Source organism: Mus pahari, chromosome 7 (genome assembly GCF_900095145.1).
Source record: "Mus pahari chromosome 7, PAHARI_EIJ_v1.1, whole genome shotgun sequence".
NCBI lineage: Eukaryota > Metazoa > Chordata > Mammalia > Rodentia > Muridae > Mus > Mus pahari.
Genome location: NC_034596.1, coordinates 96,207,322 through 96,226,547, shown reverse-complemented (window position 1 = coordinate 96,226,547; position 19,226 = coordinate 96,207,322). Strand labels below are relative to the sequence as shown.

The following is a 19,226-nucleotide window of genomic DNA, read 5'->3' as shown; positions in this document are numbered from 1 at the left end:
CCCACAGCTACAGGCCAACCCTAGAACTATGCAGAGTCCCACAGCTACAGGCCAACGGCCAACCCTAGAACTATGCAGAGCCCCACAGCTACAGGCCAACCCTGGAACTATGCAGAGCCCCACAGCTACAGGCCAACCCTAGACCTATGCAGAGCCCCACAGCTACAGGCGAACCCTCACAAAATGATGGCTATGAGCTTCTGAGTCGACAATACTGGTGTGAAAAACTGACAGATTTGATGGTTTGGTTACTAAGTTAAATCTTTTTACGTCTTGGTCAGTCTGTTAGCTGCCTTGTAGATGAAGGTGCAGAGGCAGGTTACTATATTTAGTGGTAAGACAGGAATTCCTGACGGACCTTTCTAACTTCTCTGTTAAATGCCAGACAAATCTGGCTTATTAGGGGATGAAAAAAATGAACCTGCTACCAAATGCCACTGTCGTTGCCCTTTGAGATGAGGTCTCAACATGAACGGAAATCTGTTTACTGTTCCCGTTTAACTCAAAGTGTGTAAAGGTGCCTGACGACCTAATTTTAATCCTTAGGACCCATGTGGTAGAAGGAGAGAAATGACTCCAGAAAGACCTGAAGAATCAAGGTCAAAACTCAGCAATGGGGCTGGGTATTTGGCAGAATATCTGCCTAGCATAGTAAGGTCTCTGGTCTTAGCATAGAAATAAGATTAATAAGTGCCTAAGTCAAAAAGGTGTTAGGAAATCATCATGACTGACAGCATGAATTGTGAAGGAAAGAAAAAGGAGTTGAAAGCTATGATACAGAGCGAGAGCACCTGCCTTTACAAAAGCAGGAGCGAATATCTACTTGAGTGTGGCCAGTGGTGTAACAGGGGCATGACTGTTGTGGGTATAACCAACAGGAGGGTGCTCTACAGGAGGGAACTGGTGCCTGGCAATGTCAAACCTAGTCAAAAGTCCCTGGCCAGGAAGGTCACTGGCCCTAGCAGGAACTTACTGTTAGCTCTGGGTAAATGGTCATGTTTGTTGCCAAACTGCCTTCCAAACACTGATATTTACACCCATAGATGGGTACTGCTCTCAACCTTGGTTGTAAAAGCTTTTTGTGGTGGGCAGCAATTAATGAAGACCTATGGTCATCGGAAACCTATGAGCCCTACACAGGAGCTCTGTACCAACTGTTGCACATCTCCAAGTCTCAGGAAACACAGCAGAAAAGAGGGCAGAAAGAATTTAAGAGCTGGACGACAAGGAGGAATGTTGTGAAATGTTGATTTCTGGTAGTATGAGACTAAGCAAGGCAAAATTCCAGCCCAGATAGGAGAGGATCCCTGCCTTTAGCTGAAGAGCTATAGGCAATTGACAGCAGCTGAGGGAAGGATGTGGCACAAGAGTGCTGCCCATGCTTCAGTGGATGGCCTCACTCACACGCATATGTGCACAGGCAGCATTAACTGGAGCCAGTGCCAAATAAATAGAATAAAGTTCAAATATAAGTGCTTACCTCTATTTCTGTAACTTTCTCAGTAGGATTATCAATTAAGAAACGTGCTAAAGTCCCAGGAGTTGTTCTATACGTTAGAATGATTGAGTTTTTCGGGTCCTGACACCACTGAATAAAGAGGTCCCTTGAGAATCCACACTCCAGGTCAGGTTGGCTGGCAAGTACAACTTTGGGGCTTGGAACTCGAGCCAAGTCAGAAAGACCGTGGCACAGAGAGAGATGGCGAAACTGAAATGGGTTATTTCTTTTGTCTTCAAAACATCTCATCAATTTATCACTCATCCATTCTACCTAATGCAAGGGAGAAAAATGACGATAATTAGAAAATGCCAGACTCATGAGATATTTAACAATAATCAAACTTTAAGTCCTTTCCTCCACTAGTTGATGAAATTTGTACAAATAGCTAACCAGCTTCATTCCCCCATTAGATCCTCTTCCCCCAGTTTTTAATTCTTACAACAAACCCACTTTTGCAGTTCCACTTATGTCAGCTTAAATCTTTTTAAGAGAATAAATATGTTCTATATGAATATTATAACCCAGGGATTGTCACTTGGAAGGAAAGAACTATTTCAAGAATGATGAATTCAGGCTGGAAAGATAGCTCAGCAGTTAAGAGCACTGACTGCTCTTTCAGAGGTCCTGAGTTCAATTCCCAGCAACCACATGGTGACTCACAACCATCTGTAATGGGATCTGATGCGCTCTTCTGGTCTGTCTGAAGACACCTACAGTATACTTATATAAATAAAATAAATAAAATCTTAAAAAAAAAAAAAGATGATTTCTAGCATATTTTATTTTTACCCTCATTTTTATCGATCATAGAACCAAGAGTAAGAAAACAAGCAACTTGTTCAGTCTGCAAAATGGAGACAAAAATAGACTTTATGTTTAAAAGAAAAATGTATGTGAAGAACACAGAACCGTAAGATAATGTTCAGCTACTATTATTATTAATTGCAGGAAAATAAAATCTGAAGGGCAATTCAAACACTCAACTCAGTGGTACACGAGGACAAACCTGTGACTTAGAAAACTCCACCACATTGTAACTGACGTTGTTCAGGAGAGCCAGCGAGTAAACGCCCAACCCGGCATCTTTAGTTCTCCAAATCTGATCCAGGAGTTGAGCAAGCTCCAGAACTCTGCCTGCTGTGTCCACAGCTATCAGCACGTTCCCATCCCCCCGAAGAGTTTCCAGGACGTTTGCTTAAACAAGAATAGAAGAATCCTATAAAGCATGTGCTTTGCAACAAAATTAAGCACAATACAATTTCCTGCTGCCTTTTATAAAGATTGCGTAAGTGGTCAGTAGGACACATAGAAAGGTATTTGTTCAGATTAACACAATTACTTTTCACTGGGTTGAATATATTTTCCTAGGAATAAAAACACATGACACATGTTTTGTATGCATGCATGTATAATAAAACACAAAACATGGATTTTTTTTCCCAAGGGGGAAAAAAAAGCATCTTGGGCTGGAGAGATGGCTCAGCAGTTAAGAGCACGGACTGTTCTTCCAGAGGTCCTGAGTTCAAATCCCAGCAATCACATAGTGGCTCACAACCATCTGTAATAGAATCCGATGCCCTCTTCTGTTGTGTCAGAAGATGGCTACAGTGTACTTATATAAATAATATAATTAAATCTTAAAAAAAAAAAAAAAAAAAAAAAAAACATCTCTAGCAATAGATGTCCTTGTTCTCAAAGCCACTTTGAAGTGTTGGCTACAGGTAAACTTCTAGCTGGCAAACACACACGTAAACACATACACATGCACTCTCCCTGGCAAGTGCACACACACGAATTGAAGAGTTTCCTAAGGTTAGTGGATTAGTAAGTAGTCAGTCAGATCAGTGTTTGCACATACATTTAAAAGTGGAACCCAGCTTTCCTGTTGCAATCACATATGGTTTATAAAATATAACAAAGCACAGCAGGAGGAGTCAAAGCAGAAGCAAGAAGTGATGGCTCAGAGGCACCCCTGTAAACACAAGATAACTCTCAGAACACCAAACACCCAGCCAGCAGACCTTGTGCACCCTAACTTCTCTCTGGCTCACTGCCCTTCTGATCTGTACATACGCAGTTGTTATACAGACAGAGACCAGTGAATGCCTGGGACAGCTGACTTCAAGCAGAGTGGCAGAGGAGGCTAACCTTCAGAGAGAGCACCTTGAACTGGTCACATTAACATTTCTTTAAAATAACACAAGAGTCATGGGGCCAGCAAGATAGTTTAATAGGTTAAGGCTCTTGTTGCCAAGCCTGATGACCCAAGTTGTATCCAGATAGTGAGAGGAGAGAATGGACTTCTACAAGATGCCCTCTGACCTCTACATGCGCCCTGTGGCAAGCATGTGCCCATACACACACATACATGCACATAGAAATTGTATAAAATGCAGTTAGAAAAATACCGAGTTTGCCAATCTTTTCCAACAGAACAGTAAGCATACGTACTCAGGAGCTGCTCATCTCTCTGCTTCCTTCTAGGCTGCACATAAGTAGCATTAAATGAATCTGTGATAAGCAGAGAGGGTCTGCTTAGCATTTCCAGGGAACATCCATTTAAGTGGCTACAACAAAGTGTAAAGACAAAGAATATCTGTCATTTCAAATAAACAGTAATTGCTCCACCTATTACAAAAATAAGAAACTGCTTTCATAAGGCCTCCCTCACACTAACAAGGACCACCTCTTCAAGATAGATGATATGACATATTGGACATAATCTTTCTGAAAAAAACAAGGTTTTCTCTGTACCCTTATATGCATGTAGCACATGTATATTTCTATATATCCATTCTATATTCTAGACTTTTCTATGACATGAACATTTTTCTAAACCTAACTTTTAGAAATTGTAAAAATTTTCTGCCTGAAGCTTGTTTTTTAGAAAACTGGGATATATATACATACATACATACACATATATATATATATATATATATATGTATATATATATATATATATATGCATATGCAGCCTAGGTGACGGTGTGATCCTCCTACCTCAGCCATGCAAACACCAGGATTATAGGCATGTAGCAGGGCGCCCATCTGCCTCACAACTGTAAAAACTTCCTGTTAGATCTGTACCATATTGTATTCATCTGACCATTTATTTTTATCTGCTGAACACACTTTTTCACCACTTTACCTTTGAAAGAGACGTTTTTTGAAATCCCAACCTCCTGCCTCCAGCTCTCAAGTACTGGTATCACAGAGGTGTGCCACCACACCTGGCTATATTTTTTAAAATTTTTCCTTGAAATGTATTCAATAGAATATACAATTATTGTATTGTAACCTTTTCTGGGAAGGCTCAACCAGAAAGACAGCCAAAGCTATCAGTATTTTAAAATAATATAAACATGTAATAAGTACACATTTTTTCAGTATCTGCTTTGTGACTAATACTTGGTCATCTTGCAATTAGTGTATTTTTGATTTCTTGAGTAATGCCTAGTCTTATACATATGTAAGTAGTTGGCTAATTGCTACAGCATTTGCTCTGATTAATGGCTTTACTATTTTAATTTAAATATTTAATTTAAATTTTTATATAATCAAATTTATTACTTCTTTTGTAAGTTACTTGAGCCTTTACCTTTGTGCGTACAATCTCTTCCAAGTCAGAGGCTGGACACGACAATACAGCTTCTGTTTCTAGTTAATTCTAAACCCACCTAGAATGTACTGTCACCTCCTTAATTCATTTGACCTCATTCACCATTTACTTTATTTTCCATCCTTCTCATTCACCCACAATCACAAATCTAGATTCTGTTAGTCCTTAATGCTTCATAATGTAAAGAGCTTGAGATGACTGGAATCTAACACAAGATACCCCTTATCTTAATATCAAATTAATAATATAAAATTATAACTACTATGTACCATTTTAAAGGGATACTATCGTTAAGTATCATTAAATTAGATGGAGATCACTACCTTTACAGCCCCTAAAGGGACAAGAAGTCTCAAAGTGCTAGTAAGAAACAAGTCAAAGAAGGTCACAGAAAATATCACTTAATGTGCAAAAATCCACTACTTTGAACACCTCCAGTGAAACATGTTTTACAGAGTGTTGATATAGAAAATGTTAAAGTGCTTATATCTTATAAGGAACTTGTTGCCCTACAATGAAAATACTCAGGACTTGGTGGTCTTAAATTGCTGTAGAGTTTTGATTAAAAAACAAAATCAAAAAGTTGCTTCAGTGAAGGAGACAAAAACCGCATTTCCTTTAGCACTTGTACCTACATCTCCCTCTTGTGGTTGAAGTCAACGGCATACACAATTTCTTCTTCTCCATCTTTGACTATTTTCCATATTGTCCCTCCTATCATATGGCCAGCTGGTAGGGGTGTGATAGACAAACCGTGTCCTTTGCCTACATCAACAAGATAATGACAATTCTGAGACTTATTTTCACAAGCCTAGAGGAATTGTATTTCTAAGTTATGTTAACAGCAACATACTCAACAGTGGCACAAAGTTCAGTGCTTACAGTGAAAAGAAAGCCTTCTGTCCTGTCTGTAGCTACTCTCCTCCCTTAATGGAGACAATTGTTCTTCTCTTTTCATTATGTGTTCCCCTAGAGGTATCTATCTAGATACAAGGCCAGCAATGGGCCTTAAAAGCCAGTGCACTATTACTTAGCACAAACTGTACATTGTATTTGTAGTGTCGTGGATTGAGCCCAGAGCCTCATACATACCAGGCAAATACCACTATGCTTCATCCTGAGAACTAAGTTTTGATATTTATTATTGCACAAATAATTGCCGAGTTGATCCCATATCTGTTAACCCAAACTGATGGAATAACAATTCAAACCTTAAAATAGTAAAGAATTTACCCACAGAAAAGCTAAACAAAGTAAAACTGCTAAGACTACACCACCCGTGGTCATTCTGTGACTTATCATTAGCATCAAATGTTACTGTGTCACTTTTCGTGGTTGACTCTTTTATTTTTCATCTTTTAGATTTATTTTTATTTTATGTGCATTATTGTTCTGACTGCACGTATATCTGTGTGAGGATGTCAGATTATCTGGAACCAGAGCTACAGACAGCTGTGAGCTGCCACATGGGTGCTGGGAATTGAGCCCAGGCCTTCTGGAAGAGCAGCCAATGCTCTTAACTGCTGAGCCATTTCTACAGCCCCCATTTATTTTTTTGTTTGTTTGGTTTTTTTGTTTTTTTTGATAGGGTTTCACTGCATACAGCCCAGGATGCTTGAACTTGCTATATATCCTAGATAGGCCTTGAACTCATGAGCCTTCTCTTAGCCTCCCAAGCACTGGGATTACAGGCAGGAGCCACCATACCAGTTACTGTGCCATATATTTAATGCTGGGATATTTAAGAAAACCTGTCAGGGCTGGTGAGATGGCTCAGTGGTTAAAAGCACCAACAGCTCTTCTGGAAGTCATGAGTTCAAATCCCAGCAACCACAAGGTGGCTCACAACCATCCATAATGAGAAACAAATAAAAAGTGGGGCCAGAGCAAGAGGGAGAAAGGGAAGGGGGGGGAAGAAGAAAAAGAAGAAAAAAAAGAAGAAAATCTGTCACAGGCTTCCCTGATGAAGATCTGGTACTTAATTAAGCAATACCTTAGTAAATAGTAAGTTTTCTGTTCTGCTGTTCAAGTATTTAATTTGCTTTAGTTGCTACATTTAGGGCTCTGGGTCAGTTTGTCTCCTGAATCTAACTGTAAGTTCCAAGGAGGATCCAGACACAGCAGCTCTTTTTACTTTATACAGTTTAAGCACTGTTTCCACCCAGATAGGAGGACCCCAAGCTGTTAACATTTTGTCAGTATTTAGTGTGAAATCATTTGAAACTCAAGTGGAAGTTCTAGGTAGAAAATGCTAATTTTTCTTTCAATACCCCACTGCCTGTGATGTTTGTTACAAACTCCTTTTAGTACTTTTCTGAAGGCTGAGTCAACTCCGACTATCTAAGCTTGCTATGATGCAGCTACAGGGGAGATTACTTGCCCGGTATGAATGAGGCTCTGCGTTGAACCTCCTGGGACTGTAAAAACTAAAAAGCTAAAACCACAAAGTCAGGAAAAAGACACAGCAAAGCTTCCACCCTGGTCATCCATGAGTTCACTATGTTACCTTTCAGGTTCACAATCTGAGAGAATTTCAGCTGCTGTATTTTATCAAAGGCTGCATCCACGTCATCCAGTGTAAAGAGGGTGAAATCTTCTGTGTTGTGTCGAGACTAAAAGAAAAACAAGCCAAATTAAATGATTAAAAATGATCACGAGTGGAACCCAAACGCCTCTCTTATAATTGTTTCAATTACCTGATAAAGATCGTACATGAACATCTGACCCATTTTATAAACAGGAATTGTTGCATAGATGGCACAGTTCAGACCCAGCTTCCCCACAGCGAATGGGAGGGCACCGAGGTGGAGTGGATCTGGGTGAGACAGGAGCACTGCATCGATCTGGTGAACATGCCTGTGAATGCAACCAGAGGGCAACTCGGTCAGTTCTTTGAGCAGAATGGGCAGAAGCACCATCATGATTCACCCATTCTAGACTCAAGGCTATGCTAAGGTCAAAGAGTAAACCCGAGGGCTAATACAATGACTCCCCTGCCACCCTTCCCCCTCCCACTCACACCCCCTGATGAATTGAAATTTCTACTATTATGGTATCAGGTGCGCATTAAAACACTTAAAAAGGAAAATGTAGACAGCACATATAAGTTGACTTTAAATGGTTATCACATATGCTGCTAAGTGTTAAAGGGGCCACATTTATATGCTCACATAGTTGTTACTGATTTTGCTTCAGCTTTCTAGCTTGGTGACAAAAACGAAATGCCAGCTGCAGAAATACCATTAGCCAGGGAAAGATATATCCTCAGGGACAACAAGAATAAAGGGGATGCCTTAGAGATGTTTTTTCTCCTTTTGGCTTCAAGTTCTTCTTTTTCGTTCACTAATAGTAATAATGCTGCAAATGTAACTGATTTTTTCCCCTGACATTTGTATCAGGTGGGTACCATGAATCAAGTCACAATGTTGAATATGGAGACACAGAAAGTGAGGTCATGTGATGGGAAGACAGAGATTTCTTGGGGAAGTGTCCCTCTCCTCAGGTTTTGACAGACTTGTGCTCTTTCCAAAAAATTAAAGAGTATACTTTCTCTGTTCCACTAGCAAAGTAACAATAAGGCTTTGCTGTATTACAAAAACATAACTTATCAGCTAATCAAAACTTTGTAAATTACAATGGCCATAATTTAGTTTTTTGTCATAAATAAAATTTACTAAATTAATAATAGCAACAGTATATAACATCAAATGATGTTATGAAAGTGTAGAAAAAGCCGGGCGTGGTGGCGCACGCCTTTAATCCCAGCACTTGGGAGGCAGAGGCAGGTGAATTTCTGAGTTCGAGGCCAGCCTGGTCTACAAAGTAAGTTCCAGGACAGCCAGGGCTATACAGAGAAACCCTGTCTCGAAAAAACCAAAAAAAAAAAAAGAAAGTGTAGAAAAAAAATTGAGGGTAGGGTCTGTTTTTGAGACCTGGTTTCTCTTGTATAGCCCTGGATGCCTGGAACTTGTACTGTAGACCAGGTGGCCTTGAACTCAGAGATCTGCCTGCCTCTGCTTTCCTAGTGCTGGGATTAAAGGCTTACACCACCACTGCCCAGCTGAGGAGTTTTTAAAGCCGATTTAATCAAACCTTAGAAGTCTGAACTGTTACTTACTTCCTCAGGGAATCAATAATGTCCACAGAGAAGTGTTCATCCCAGCCACAGTCCAACAAAAATCTAAACTCATCAACCTGGAGAAGATAGCAGAGAGCCGACTCTTCTTGGACCCCAGAGAGGGTGGTTAGCTTGATGATAGATGTCATCTTTCTGGTCCAGTAATGGGCATCTAAAAGGGGCTGGCAAAGAGAAATATAATTAAGCATAAAAGCGCAGTCCACATAGCAGGCAGGTTATTTCAAATTTTTAAGTGCACAGAAATTCCAGGCTCTGATTAAAAGTTAGCATGCTAAATCCATTCCATCCCCCCAGGGCAGGTCTGTGAATAGTACTGGACTTTGGAATCACTGATCCAGATGTCAATCCACTCCTACACGATTCAGGGCAAGTTAACTAACTTCTCCTCACCTGGGGACTCCAATCCATACATTAGTAGTGATATACATTTATGAAGGATGGAGGAGTCCTTATAATGTGGAGATTATCTAAAGCATAGACTACACTACCCATATTGCTCAGTACTAAGTGGCAGTGAGTAAGAACTCACTCTCCAGCTGGGCGTGGTGGCGCACGCTTTTAATCCCAGCGCTCGGGAGGCAGAGGCAGGCAGATTTCTGAGTTCGAGGCCAGCCTGGTCTACAAAATGAGTTCCAGGACAGCCAGGGCTGTCGGGGGGGTTTGGGGGGGGGAACTCGCTCTCCATGGTCAGTCAGTTTTTCCTTTGGCTGCACGATAAGTTGGCATGGTTTTCTATTTTTTTCCTCTATACAAGGTCATGCATACACTCTCCAGAGAATTGGATTAGAAACCATTCCTCCATCAGTCCTTAACACACAAGCAAAATGTATACATCCATGGAAACATGGCTTTCAGGAAGCTTAATGTTAACACTTGTGCAACACAGTAAGCGACTGAAAACGATCTTAATATTTGCAATGAATTTTGACAGTATCTTATGTCTGCAATTCTCAAAACAAAGACTGACATAAAGTAGGCAGTCAGCATACTCCTGATGCAATGTATGTGGCGATACCTATCACACATTTTCCAATAAGATTAACAGACTTGTGGTTAAACTCGTGCGATGAAGCTTTTGGTAACAGAAAGTGAGATGGCTCAGCAGGCAATGCAGGGTCTACATTTAACTAACCCAACTCCCTTTTGTTGATTACTTTTTTGAGATGCTGGGCAAAATTTTCTACTCCATAACAATGTTCATAAATATAACTTTGAAGAGAATCTAGGCAATATTCCCCAAAAATGCCTTCTATTTTGTTTTGAACACAAACTTGGGGACCCATATATGTTAAACAAGTGTGCTAGCACCGAGCTAAATGCCCAACTGAATCAATCTACTTTAGCTATCACTTTAATGATAAAATCAAAGTGCTTGCAAAGAACTGGATGAATTCACATTAACTTTTACAGAAACACCCAGACTTTAAAAGATGAAAAGTATCTTTTAGGTCCCCATGGTAAATATGTATCTTTACCAGATTCATTACCTACTGATATTTCACCTGAAGATATGATAAAACACAAATGTATAAGTTCTTTATAAATCTTTTTTTAAAAAGTCTCGTGAATGTAATGCAATTTACGTCTGTATTGAGAAATTTTTTTTTAAAGGCAGTTATGTCATTTGAGTACATTTTTGTTTTAATTCTGGGTGTAGGACAAGAGGCTGCTTCCTGGGGGGGGGGGGNGATTATCATTTGCTGAGTGTACTATCAAGGGCGTGATCTTTGCCAGCTCCAGATAGTTTACAATTGGAATTTTGGGGATTCAGGAGAGCCCCAAGAAGGCCTATGTTGGCTTACTGATGGTTCCTGTTGTTGCAGTTTGTCAAGTGGTCCTGAGCAGAGGGAGAAGTTGGAGATAGCCTGACCACAAAGACTGGATTTGTGCCAAGGAACTCAATACCCCTAATCAACAGGAAGCTGTCTTAGGAGGTCTATATCCTCTTTCCCCACCTACCTTCTTTCTCTCCTAGTGTTTGGGGGTGGAGATGGGGGGAGGCGTTGGAAGGGATTAGGGTGAAATAAGGACTGAAAGGGAGGAAGTGATGTAAGATCCCAGTAACATAGCTAAACAAATACAGCAAAATACTTCCAGCTATAACTTTGGTGTTTTAATTTCTGTCTTTCTCTAAGGCATCATGAGCAACAGAAGAAGTGCTTGCTTTTTTTAAACAAGTTTTCATTGTGAAGTCCTTTTGGCTGATAATATAGCACAAATGGCCTCAGATTCTTTAACCTCCTGCCTCAGCCTCTAAAATGCTAGGATTCCAGGTATGTACAATTATGTCTGGCCCTATATGTTCCATAAAAAAAGAAAGAAAGAAAGAAAGAAAGAAACAAACAAACAAACAAACAAACATACATTGAGGCTGGAGAAAGGACTCAGAGGTTAAGAGCACTTGCTTTTTTTATAGAGGGCCTGGGTTCACTTCCAACCTCTACACGGTGGTTCACAATCATCTGTGACTTCAGTTCCTGGGGATCCAAAGCCCTAGATTCCCAAAGGCACCAAACATGTATGTGTTGTACATGTGTTATACATGTATACATACAAGCAAAAACTCATACACATAAAATAAATTAATCTAAAAGGAAAGAGATACATAAATTGTAAGGAGTTAAATTTACAAAAGGGATAAAACATAAGTAATTATGGGCCAAATTAGTTATTATATATATATATATATATATATATAATCGTTCAGTAAGTGAATTTTAAAAATTTTCAACTGCTTCTGTTATTAAAGGAACTAAGATTACTTATTAAAGACTTATACAGTATAGTCAGGGCAGGAGAGAAGACATTCAAAAGACTGGAATAACATCAGCTAAGATGAAAACCACAAAGCTAGAAGGTATCAGTGAAAAATTCAGCCTGTCACGCTTCCATAGAAAGACAGACAGACTGACCACGTGAGCAGCACAGGCCCAGCAGAAGGGCTCGGATACCCTGGACCTAGTTCTGTAGGCAATGCAGAGGCATTTAAAAAATTTAAAAAGTAGGAAGAAGGCATAATATAGGCAACTGTGCTGACGGAAAATAGATGGATGTGCATGACCGAACACCAACAGAACACAAACAAGAAAAGGGGAAATTGCACAATTATACTCAAACATCTCTCCACTTCACTGATGCTAAGACTAAAATTTGTTTTGTCTCAAATGTCTTTTTTAATTCCTTATCAATTGGTTATTAAGCCAAGTAACCAAGGCTGAAGGTCTTCCCTTTATTTTCTGGGACCATCTCCTATCAATTCCGGATTGCTTCTCCCTCAGAACACTTTGCACGTATACTATCCCCCCTTCTGATCTTACTGCCGATACCTGAATGGCAGGCCTCATTCATTACCTTACATTTGGGTTTCTCCATTTCATTCCCAGCAGCTTTCCCCCTCTTTATCTCAATTGGAAATTCTACTGCCAGAGTGATCTAAAACATCCCTACAAACACTACCATCCCTTGTTCAAGTCTTTGAAGGAAGGGCTGGCAAGCTAGCTCAATGGTTAACTTAAACCTGAGTTCAATCCCCTGCACCCACTTGATGGGAGTAGAGTACTCACCCCACCAAGCTGTCTGTGGCCTTCCTTCATTTATACGCTGTGGAAGATATGTGCCTACACACACACACACACACACACACACACACACACACACACACACACCAACAACCTTTAAAGGTATCTACTGCCTGAAGAGGGAAAAATAAAAACAAGTAACTGAATGTTTTTACTGGGAGCGAGGTGAGGAGGAACCAGGAGCTGCCTGACACCAGTTTACTATTCATTCTCTCAAGGTCTGGCTCAAATTTTCCTCCTTTCTCATCCTTCACCCATTATTAGTCTAGACTAATGTGAGCCACAGATGTAATTTAAAAATTTCCCAGCCATTTACAGCAAAAAGAGGTAAGGCCTGGTGTTTTAACAGTGTCAAATCATCACTTCAACAGGTCGTCATTTAATGAGTCAGTTTCCATTGTTTTTGCACTACGTTCGGCGTGTACTTTCCAGTTCATCCCTGTCCATGCCAACCTCATTTCAAGTGCTCAATACTGCATGTGGCTAGTGGCCACTGTAATAGCAGAGGTCTAGACTCCCAAATCAATGCTTTGGGCTGGGGAACATTGTGGTTTTGCCACTGCGTAAGAGCAAAGTTGGCACCACCCTCTTTTTTTGTTTGTTTTTTTCGAGACAGGGTTTCTCTGTATAGCCCTGGCTGTCCTGGAACTCACTTTGTAGACCAGGCTGGCCTCGAAGGCACCACCCTCTTTTTATGTCCATGTCTCAGACTGATTTCAATGGTATCACCAACCATCAAGTTTCCCAGACTAAAACCACTCACCCGCTACCAGCAAACTGGCGGTCACTAGAGGAACCCTATGTAGGTGGCATTTCCTTCGTTTCTTCAGGTGGTTCTTCCTCAGTAAAGGTGCTTGTTGCCTTACCTGAATGGATGACATTGCATCTAGTTTTCTTGTCTCAGGTTGGTCCTGCATACCCTTATACGCCAGATCATCCTAAAACATAAATACCTCATGCCCACTCCCTGCCAAGGGTGCACTAGCTTCCTGCTGACTAAACACGAAAGCCAAGCTCCAAGCCCACTCACAGGCCAACCAAATCTGCACCTTCGGTCTTCACCAACCACTCTTCCAGTTTTTGTTTTGTTAAAAATCTCCCCAATAGTGCTCAGCCTTCTCAAGTGTTTAATCCCTCTTCTGCACCCAGGAGTAACTTTGTTCTCCCAGGCTTAGCAAATTCCTCTGGATTCAGCTCAGGTGCAAGCTTTTCATTGTCCCCAGGTAAAGCTTCATTACTTAGCACAAAGGAGGCAGGAGGAGTGTTTGCCAATGGATGATGAATGTGTCCAAAAGCGATCACCTTTGCAGCTCCCAAACCAAGCACCGTACTCGAAGCAATATAAATAAATGTGCTGAAAGCAGTGAGCCCACCATATCGGAAACTCCCCCCAGGACAGTGATTTCGACTACCTCTGCTTCATCCTGAATACATCAGATACTTGCTTTCTCAAGAATGATCGTGCACGCTGAGGTCAACCAGTGAGGAATACGCAAAGAGGGATCTGGACTAGTCCTGGGGCTTACAGTGGGAGAAGTCTCTCTTTAATCGTGCAGGTAAAGAAAGGCTTTGAAACGGGCAAAGGAATTGTAAAATTAAAGGTTAGAAAGTAAGCATAGATGATGCTTAAGTTCTCTCCCTGTCACAGGGGCCAGAGTACTGGGGTTGGAAATGTGGCCTGACTTCTGGTTTCCTGAAAAGTACGTACGCAAGGAAATTAGGAATGGGATCTTGGGAAACGCGGTGATTGTGGTAGCGCTGGGAGCGAAGTTAATTCTAACAAGGCGTGGCATACGCCTCTCAAGGGTCTTTAAAATTAAGGAGCTACGAAGGCACCTGCTGGCCTCGTGGTCTCTGACCCCAAGATGGGAAAGGCAGAGATAGGGAGGTTTGGGGAGCACGGCGGTCCCAGGGGAAAGAGCCCGGGCTGGACGCGGATTAACTTTTAGCTCCAGCAGATGAAAGGTCAGAGGAACTAGACGGGAGGGAGGGCAAGGAGGATAGGAGCGCCCCAACACCCCGGGGTCTCAGCCCGGGGAAAAGTCACTTCTCTTCCCCCTTGCGGAACGCTTGTTCCAGGAACCTCGGAGACTGTCACAACCGAAACCGCGGGAGCGCGTCCGGGCGACACCGGGCCGACGCGGGAACCCATCCCCCTAGAGGGCCTCCTCCCAACCCGAAGGCTCCTTGCCGTCTCCCGTCCTCACCTGCCAGGCCAATCTCCCCCCCGGCACCGTCCGCCGCCCTTCCCAACCCCTGGTGGAACGCAGGTCGGAGAGCGAGCAGAGCTAGCGCGCGCTCAGCGGCGGCGAGCAGCCGGCGGGAGCCCCTGTGTGGTGGCCGCCATCTTGGGCCTGAGGAGAGCGGCCGAGGCGGGGACGACCCGGGCGACACCATCTGTAGGGGTGGCGACTAACCGGGTCAGGGAAGGTGACAGCGCAAAAGCTCGCAAACCTTGTCAGCCTGGATCCGCGTTTTATTCGAAACGTGTCGCGATCACTCACAGCTTGAGATGTAGGGCACTCACGCGGGAGAAGGGAGAGAGAAGCGCCGGTGTGCCGCCGTCACCCCCTCTCCTCAGGGCTGGCGCGGCGAGTGGCAGCTCCTTAGGTCACGGCTTCCGCCGGCGCCAGTGGCCTAGCTCCCTGCGGCTGTCCTTGGTCGCGCTTGGCACCAGGCTGAAGGTGGGTCTGGGGACCCTGGCGCCACCCGCGGTGGTGATGCGGGCGGGAGGGTTCTGGGGAACGCTCGCGTGGAGGGGGAAACAGGGTCGCCTTCGGTGACCCCTGCGCGCTGCCCGCCCCACACCTTTTACAAAGACTGTCCTGATGCTGACCTAACCAAAGCGTCTCTGGGGACGATCTGATGGCCTCGCTCTCGGGGGACTCGGAAGGGTTCTCAAGGATCCGACTCTTGAGCCCACAGTAGCGAATGCAGCTCCTATCCAGAAGCGGGGCGCATTCGCCCAGGCGTCTGTCTCCTCGCCCAACTCTCCTAAATGTGAAACCCGCACGTAGCCATTTGCCTTTTAAAAACATGGCTTTCTGCTTGGTTTCCAGTGCGTGTTATGATCTCAACGGTCTCGGTTTTGCTCCATGCATTCCATATCTTAGGTGACACTTTGTAATAATTACAGAGAACTGTGGGGTCCAGTCCGACACAAGATTATTATTTCTTCAAAAGTCTACATGTGCCGGGCAGTGGTGGTGCATGCCTTTAATCCCAGCTCTTGGGAAGCAGAGGATTTCCGAGGTCAAGGCCAGCCTGGTCTACAGAGTGAGTTCCAGGACAGCCAGGGCTATAAAGAGAACCCCTGTCTCGAAAAACAAAACAAAACAAACAAAAAAAAGTCTACATGTTTCCAGCATGAATCCAGATAAAAGACTCACAGCATTTTCTGTTTTCTTCTTGAAAAGGGAAAGAAACTTGTGTTAGAGAAAAATACTAAGGTATATATGGGGTTAGTTGGTTTCTTGTTTGTTTTAAAAAGCAAAGGCTGGATATGGAGAGAGAGAGAGAGAGAGAGAGAGAGAGAGAGAGAGGTCTGCAAAGAAGAGAGGAGGAGTTATTTGACTGTTTACCTCCATACAAAGGAGAGACAGTACAACAAAAGAGCTTAAGCCAGATCAGGATACAAGAGTGTCTGAGGTCTCTGCTAATCCTTACTCTTTACCCTATACTTAAAGCAAGTTACTTTACCACAACTAAATTTGGATTTCTTCAAAAAAGAAATGCCCCCAGTCTTGAGACATGGTTACTTAACAAATCTGCAGTCTATGGTGAGGAGTTTATGAATTAGCTATGATGCAGAAACACCTCTTCCATTTGGCCCAAGTCTGTAATTCCAGCTACTTTTTTTTTTTTTTTTTATTCCAACTACTTTTGAGGATGAGGCAGAGAGAAAGTTTGAAGCCAGCCAGAGCTTCACAGTAAGACTGTCTCAAAAAACAAAACAAACAAAAGAGTCAGTTCTTGTTAAAAGCTTGTCAAAAAAAAAAAAAAAAAAGATCGGATCACTTAATATTAAAAAATAAATGGGCCAGCTTGGTCTACAAAGTGAGTTCCAGGACAGCCAGGGCTATACAAAGAAACCCTGTCTCGAACCGCCCCCCCAACCCCCAAATGACCAAGGCAGAGTGTGTGGCTCTGTAATACAGTATGTGCTTTTCAAAGTTAAATGCGTTCTTTCCTTTCCTTTTTCCTTCCTTCCTTCCTTCCTTCCTTCCTTCCTTCCTTCCTTCCTTCCTGACACGGTTTCTCTGTGTAGCCCAGGCTGGCCTAGAACTCAGATCCTCCTGCTTCTGCCTTCTTAGTGCACCACCACTGCCCAGCCTCCCAATTCTTTTCTTTTTCTTTTTTAAATACCACAGCACCAGGCAGTGGTGCACAGAGGAGGCAGAGGCAGACAGATTACTGTGAGATCCAGAACAGCCAGGGCTACAAAGAAACACTCTCTTGAAAAACAAAGCAATAATGCTATATTTTATTTCTGAAATAAAAACAAAATTCTTCTTATGGCCCCACATGCAAAAAGACACCTAGAGCTAGAGAGATGGCTGGGCTCAGGATTCACAGTGCTTGCTACTTTTCCAGAGGACCTGAGTTTGGTTCTCAGCTCTCTACTCACAGCTCACACACGTTGGGTGACTCACAACTCCAGCTCCAAAGGACTCTGATGCCTTTCGCCATCTTGGGGTCCTGTACTCATATGCACAGGCACACACACACATACAAAACATTAAAAATAAATCTAAAGAGACTATTAATATGTGCTCTCATAAGCACCAGCCAGGAGTATATTCCTTAAAGCAGTTATTTGGCCCTGTCCTATTGGTAACATTCCTAGCTCACCCACACCAAACCTGAAGAGCAGCTTGTCCTGGTCCTCACCACCTTTGCCTATACTAGATGAAGCTCTATGGATTTAGGCCCATGACCAAGACCCTCACTCTAGTTCCCCTATTTTATGGCGAATCATTCTCTCAGATGTCCACTTTTGCCCTCCCTGCTCATCTACTTGCAGAAAGACATCTCTGTAGATAATGTATACTGCATTGCTCCCCAAGCCAGTTGAGTATCTACTGTAATATGAGATGCCTCTCTGGGACTAAGATTTGTCATTTTCTCCTATGGATGATATTCCTTCATGATGGCTGAGGCCACCATGGATTCTGTGAAGAATCTGTTTCTTAGTACCATTGTCATTCATTATGCCTCCAGTCTGTAGAAGCCCATTTGTGGCAAGAGGCCCATAAGGCTTCCCTCTTTTCTAAGTAGAGCCAGACCAAACCCATCCATGCCAATAGTAATGACTCATAGCCTACAGGTTGAAACTGCTGTGAGCTGGGAATCTGCAAATTCTTGTTAGTACAAAAATGCTGTCTTAACAGCTGTATAAACAAGGAAGCTAAGGACTTTTTTTTTTTTTAACATTTGTGTGTTTGTGTATGCATTTTCATGCCACAGCACACTTGCTGGTACAGAGGGTAGCAGACAACTCTCACACTCCTAGGAATCAAGTGTGGGTCCTTAGACTTGATGGCCAGTGCCTTTACTTGCTGAATCATCTTTCTGTCCCTTAAGTTTGCAATAAGGACAGGAAGTATGGCTGGCCACTGAGTTTGCCAAACTCCAACAGTCTCATGAACACAGACATTGACTAGTAAGTATTTTGCAGCTGAGTGCTATTAAAAGTAATTTCCCTTTATCATCTCCACTTGACTGGCTCAAGTTTATAATCAGTTCATTTGGTGAGCTCTTGGTTAACATTTCAAGAAATACTTTATATATATAAGTGATGCTACTTAATAAAGGGGAAGAGAACAACTGTCTTATAGGAAATGAAGTAAGATTGGCTTTACTTACATTTAAATCTCCAAGAAGCATTTGTATTCAAGTCAGTAGATGAGTTGTGGTGTCTGGAAGAGCCTATATGTGGCAAGAGCCCCATAGTCCTAACTCATCTCTCTCCTGAACAGAGCCAGATCAAATCAGTCTCTCAGAATTCTAGTAATGGTTCTGTTAGTCCAGCCTCATCTTGGAGGTAAAGCCAGATTCTCCAGTTTAAAAAGGACTCCCCAGGTGGTACTGATGTGTAGTTAAGGTTGAGAATTCCAGCTGTAACTAGGCAACAGACTACAACATAACTAACAGATGGCTAAGTTGTTAGTATATATTTATCTCATTGTGTGCTACATAATAATTTTAGAGATCAGTGATGTTCAAACAGGAATTTGCTATGTGGAATATTACATATTATGAACTTTATATATAGTAACTGCAACTTTTTTGTTTGTTTTTTTGTTTTTCGAGACAGGGTTTCTCTGTGTAGCCCTGACTGTTCTGGAACTCACTTTGTAGACCAGGCTGGCCTCGAACTCAGAAATCC

General features: G+C 42.4%; 2 protein-coding genes across 5 annotated transcripts in view; one reads left to right on the top strand and one right to left on the bottom strand.

The window, feature by feature from the left end:
• Window positions 1-15,401, bottom strand: part of Cpsf2 (cleavage and polyadenylation specific factor 2) — a 27,099-nt gene extending 11,698 nt beyond the window's left edge. The window contains exons 1-8 of one of the 3 annotated variants that reach the window (XM_029540981.1): window positions 15,293-15,401; window positions 9,240-9,421; window positions 7,819-7,978; window positions 7,629-7,734; window positions 5,758-5,887; window positions 3,953-4,068; window positions 2,508-2,695; window positions 1,481-1,771 (exon numbers count right to left, since the gene is read on the bottom strand). In XM_029540981.1, the coding sequence (XP_029396841.1) occupies window positions 1,481-1,771; window positions 2,508-2,695; window positions 3,953-4,068; window positions 5,758-5,887; window positions 7,629-7,734; window positions 7,819-7,978; window positions 9,240-9,388 (1,140 nt within the window). In that variant the 5' untranslated portion in view covers window positions 9,389-9,421; window positions 15,293-15,401. Of the gene's footprint in view, window positions 1-1,480; window positions 1,772-2,507; window positions 2,696-3,952; window positions 4,069-5,757; window positions 5,888-7,628; window positions 7,735-7,818; window positions 7,979-9,239; window positions 9,422-13,601; window positions 13,741-15,045; window positions 15,207-15,292 lie in introns of those variants that run through there. The other 2 variants (XM_021201589.2, XM_029540982.1) reach the window with 2 other exon arrangements.
• Window positions 15,402-15,431: 30 nt separating this feature from the next.
• Window positions 15,432-19,226, top strand: part of Ndufb1 (NADH:ubiquinone oxidoreductase subunit B1) — an 8,114-nt gene continuing 4,319 nt past the window's right edge. Inside the window, exon 1 of one of the 2 annotated variants that reach the window (XM_029540983.1) lies at window positions 15,432-15,522. The gene's annotated coding sequence lies outside the window, so the exon portion shown is untranslated. The remainder of the gene's footprint in view (window positions 15,523-19,226) is intronic. The other variant, XM_021202210.2, reaches the window with a different exon arrangement.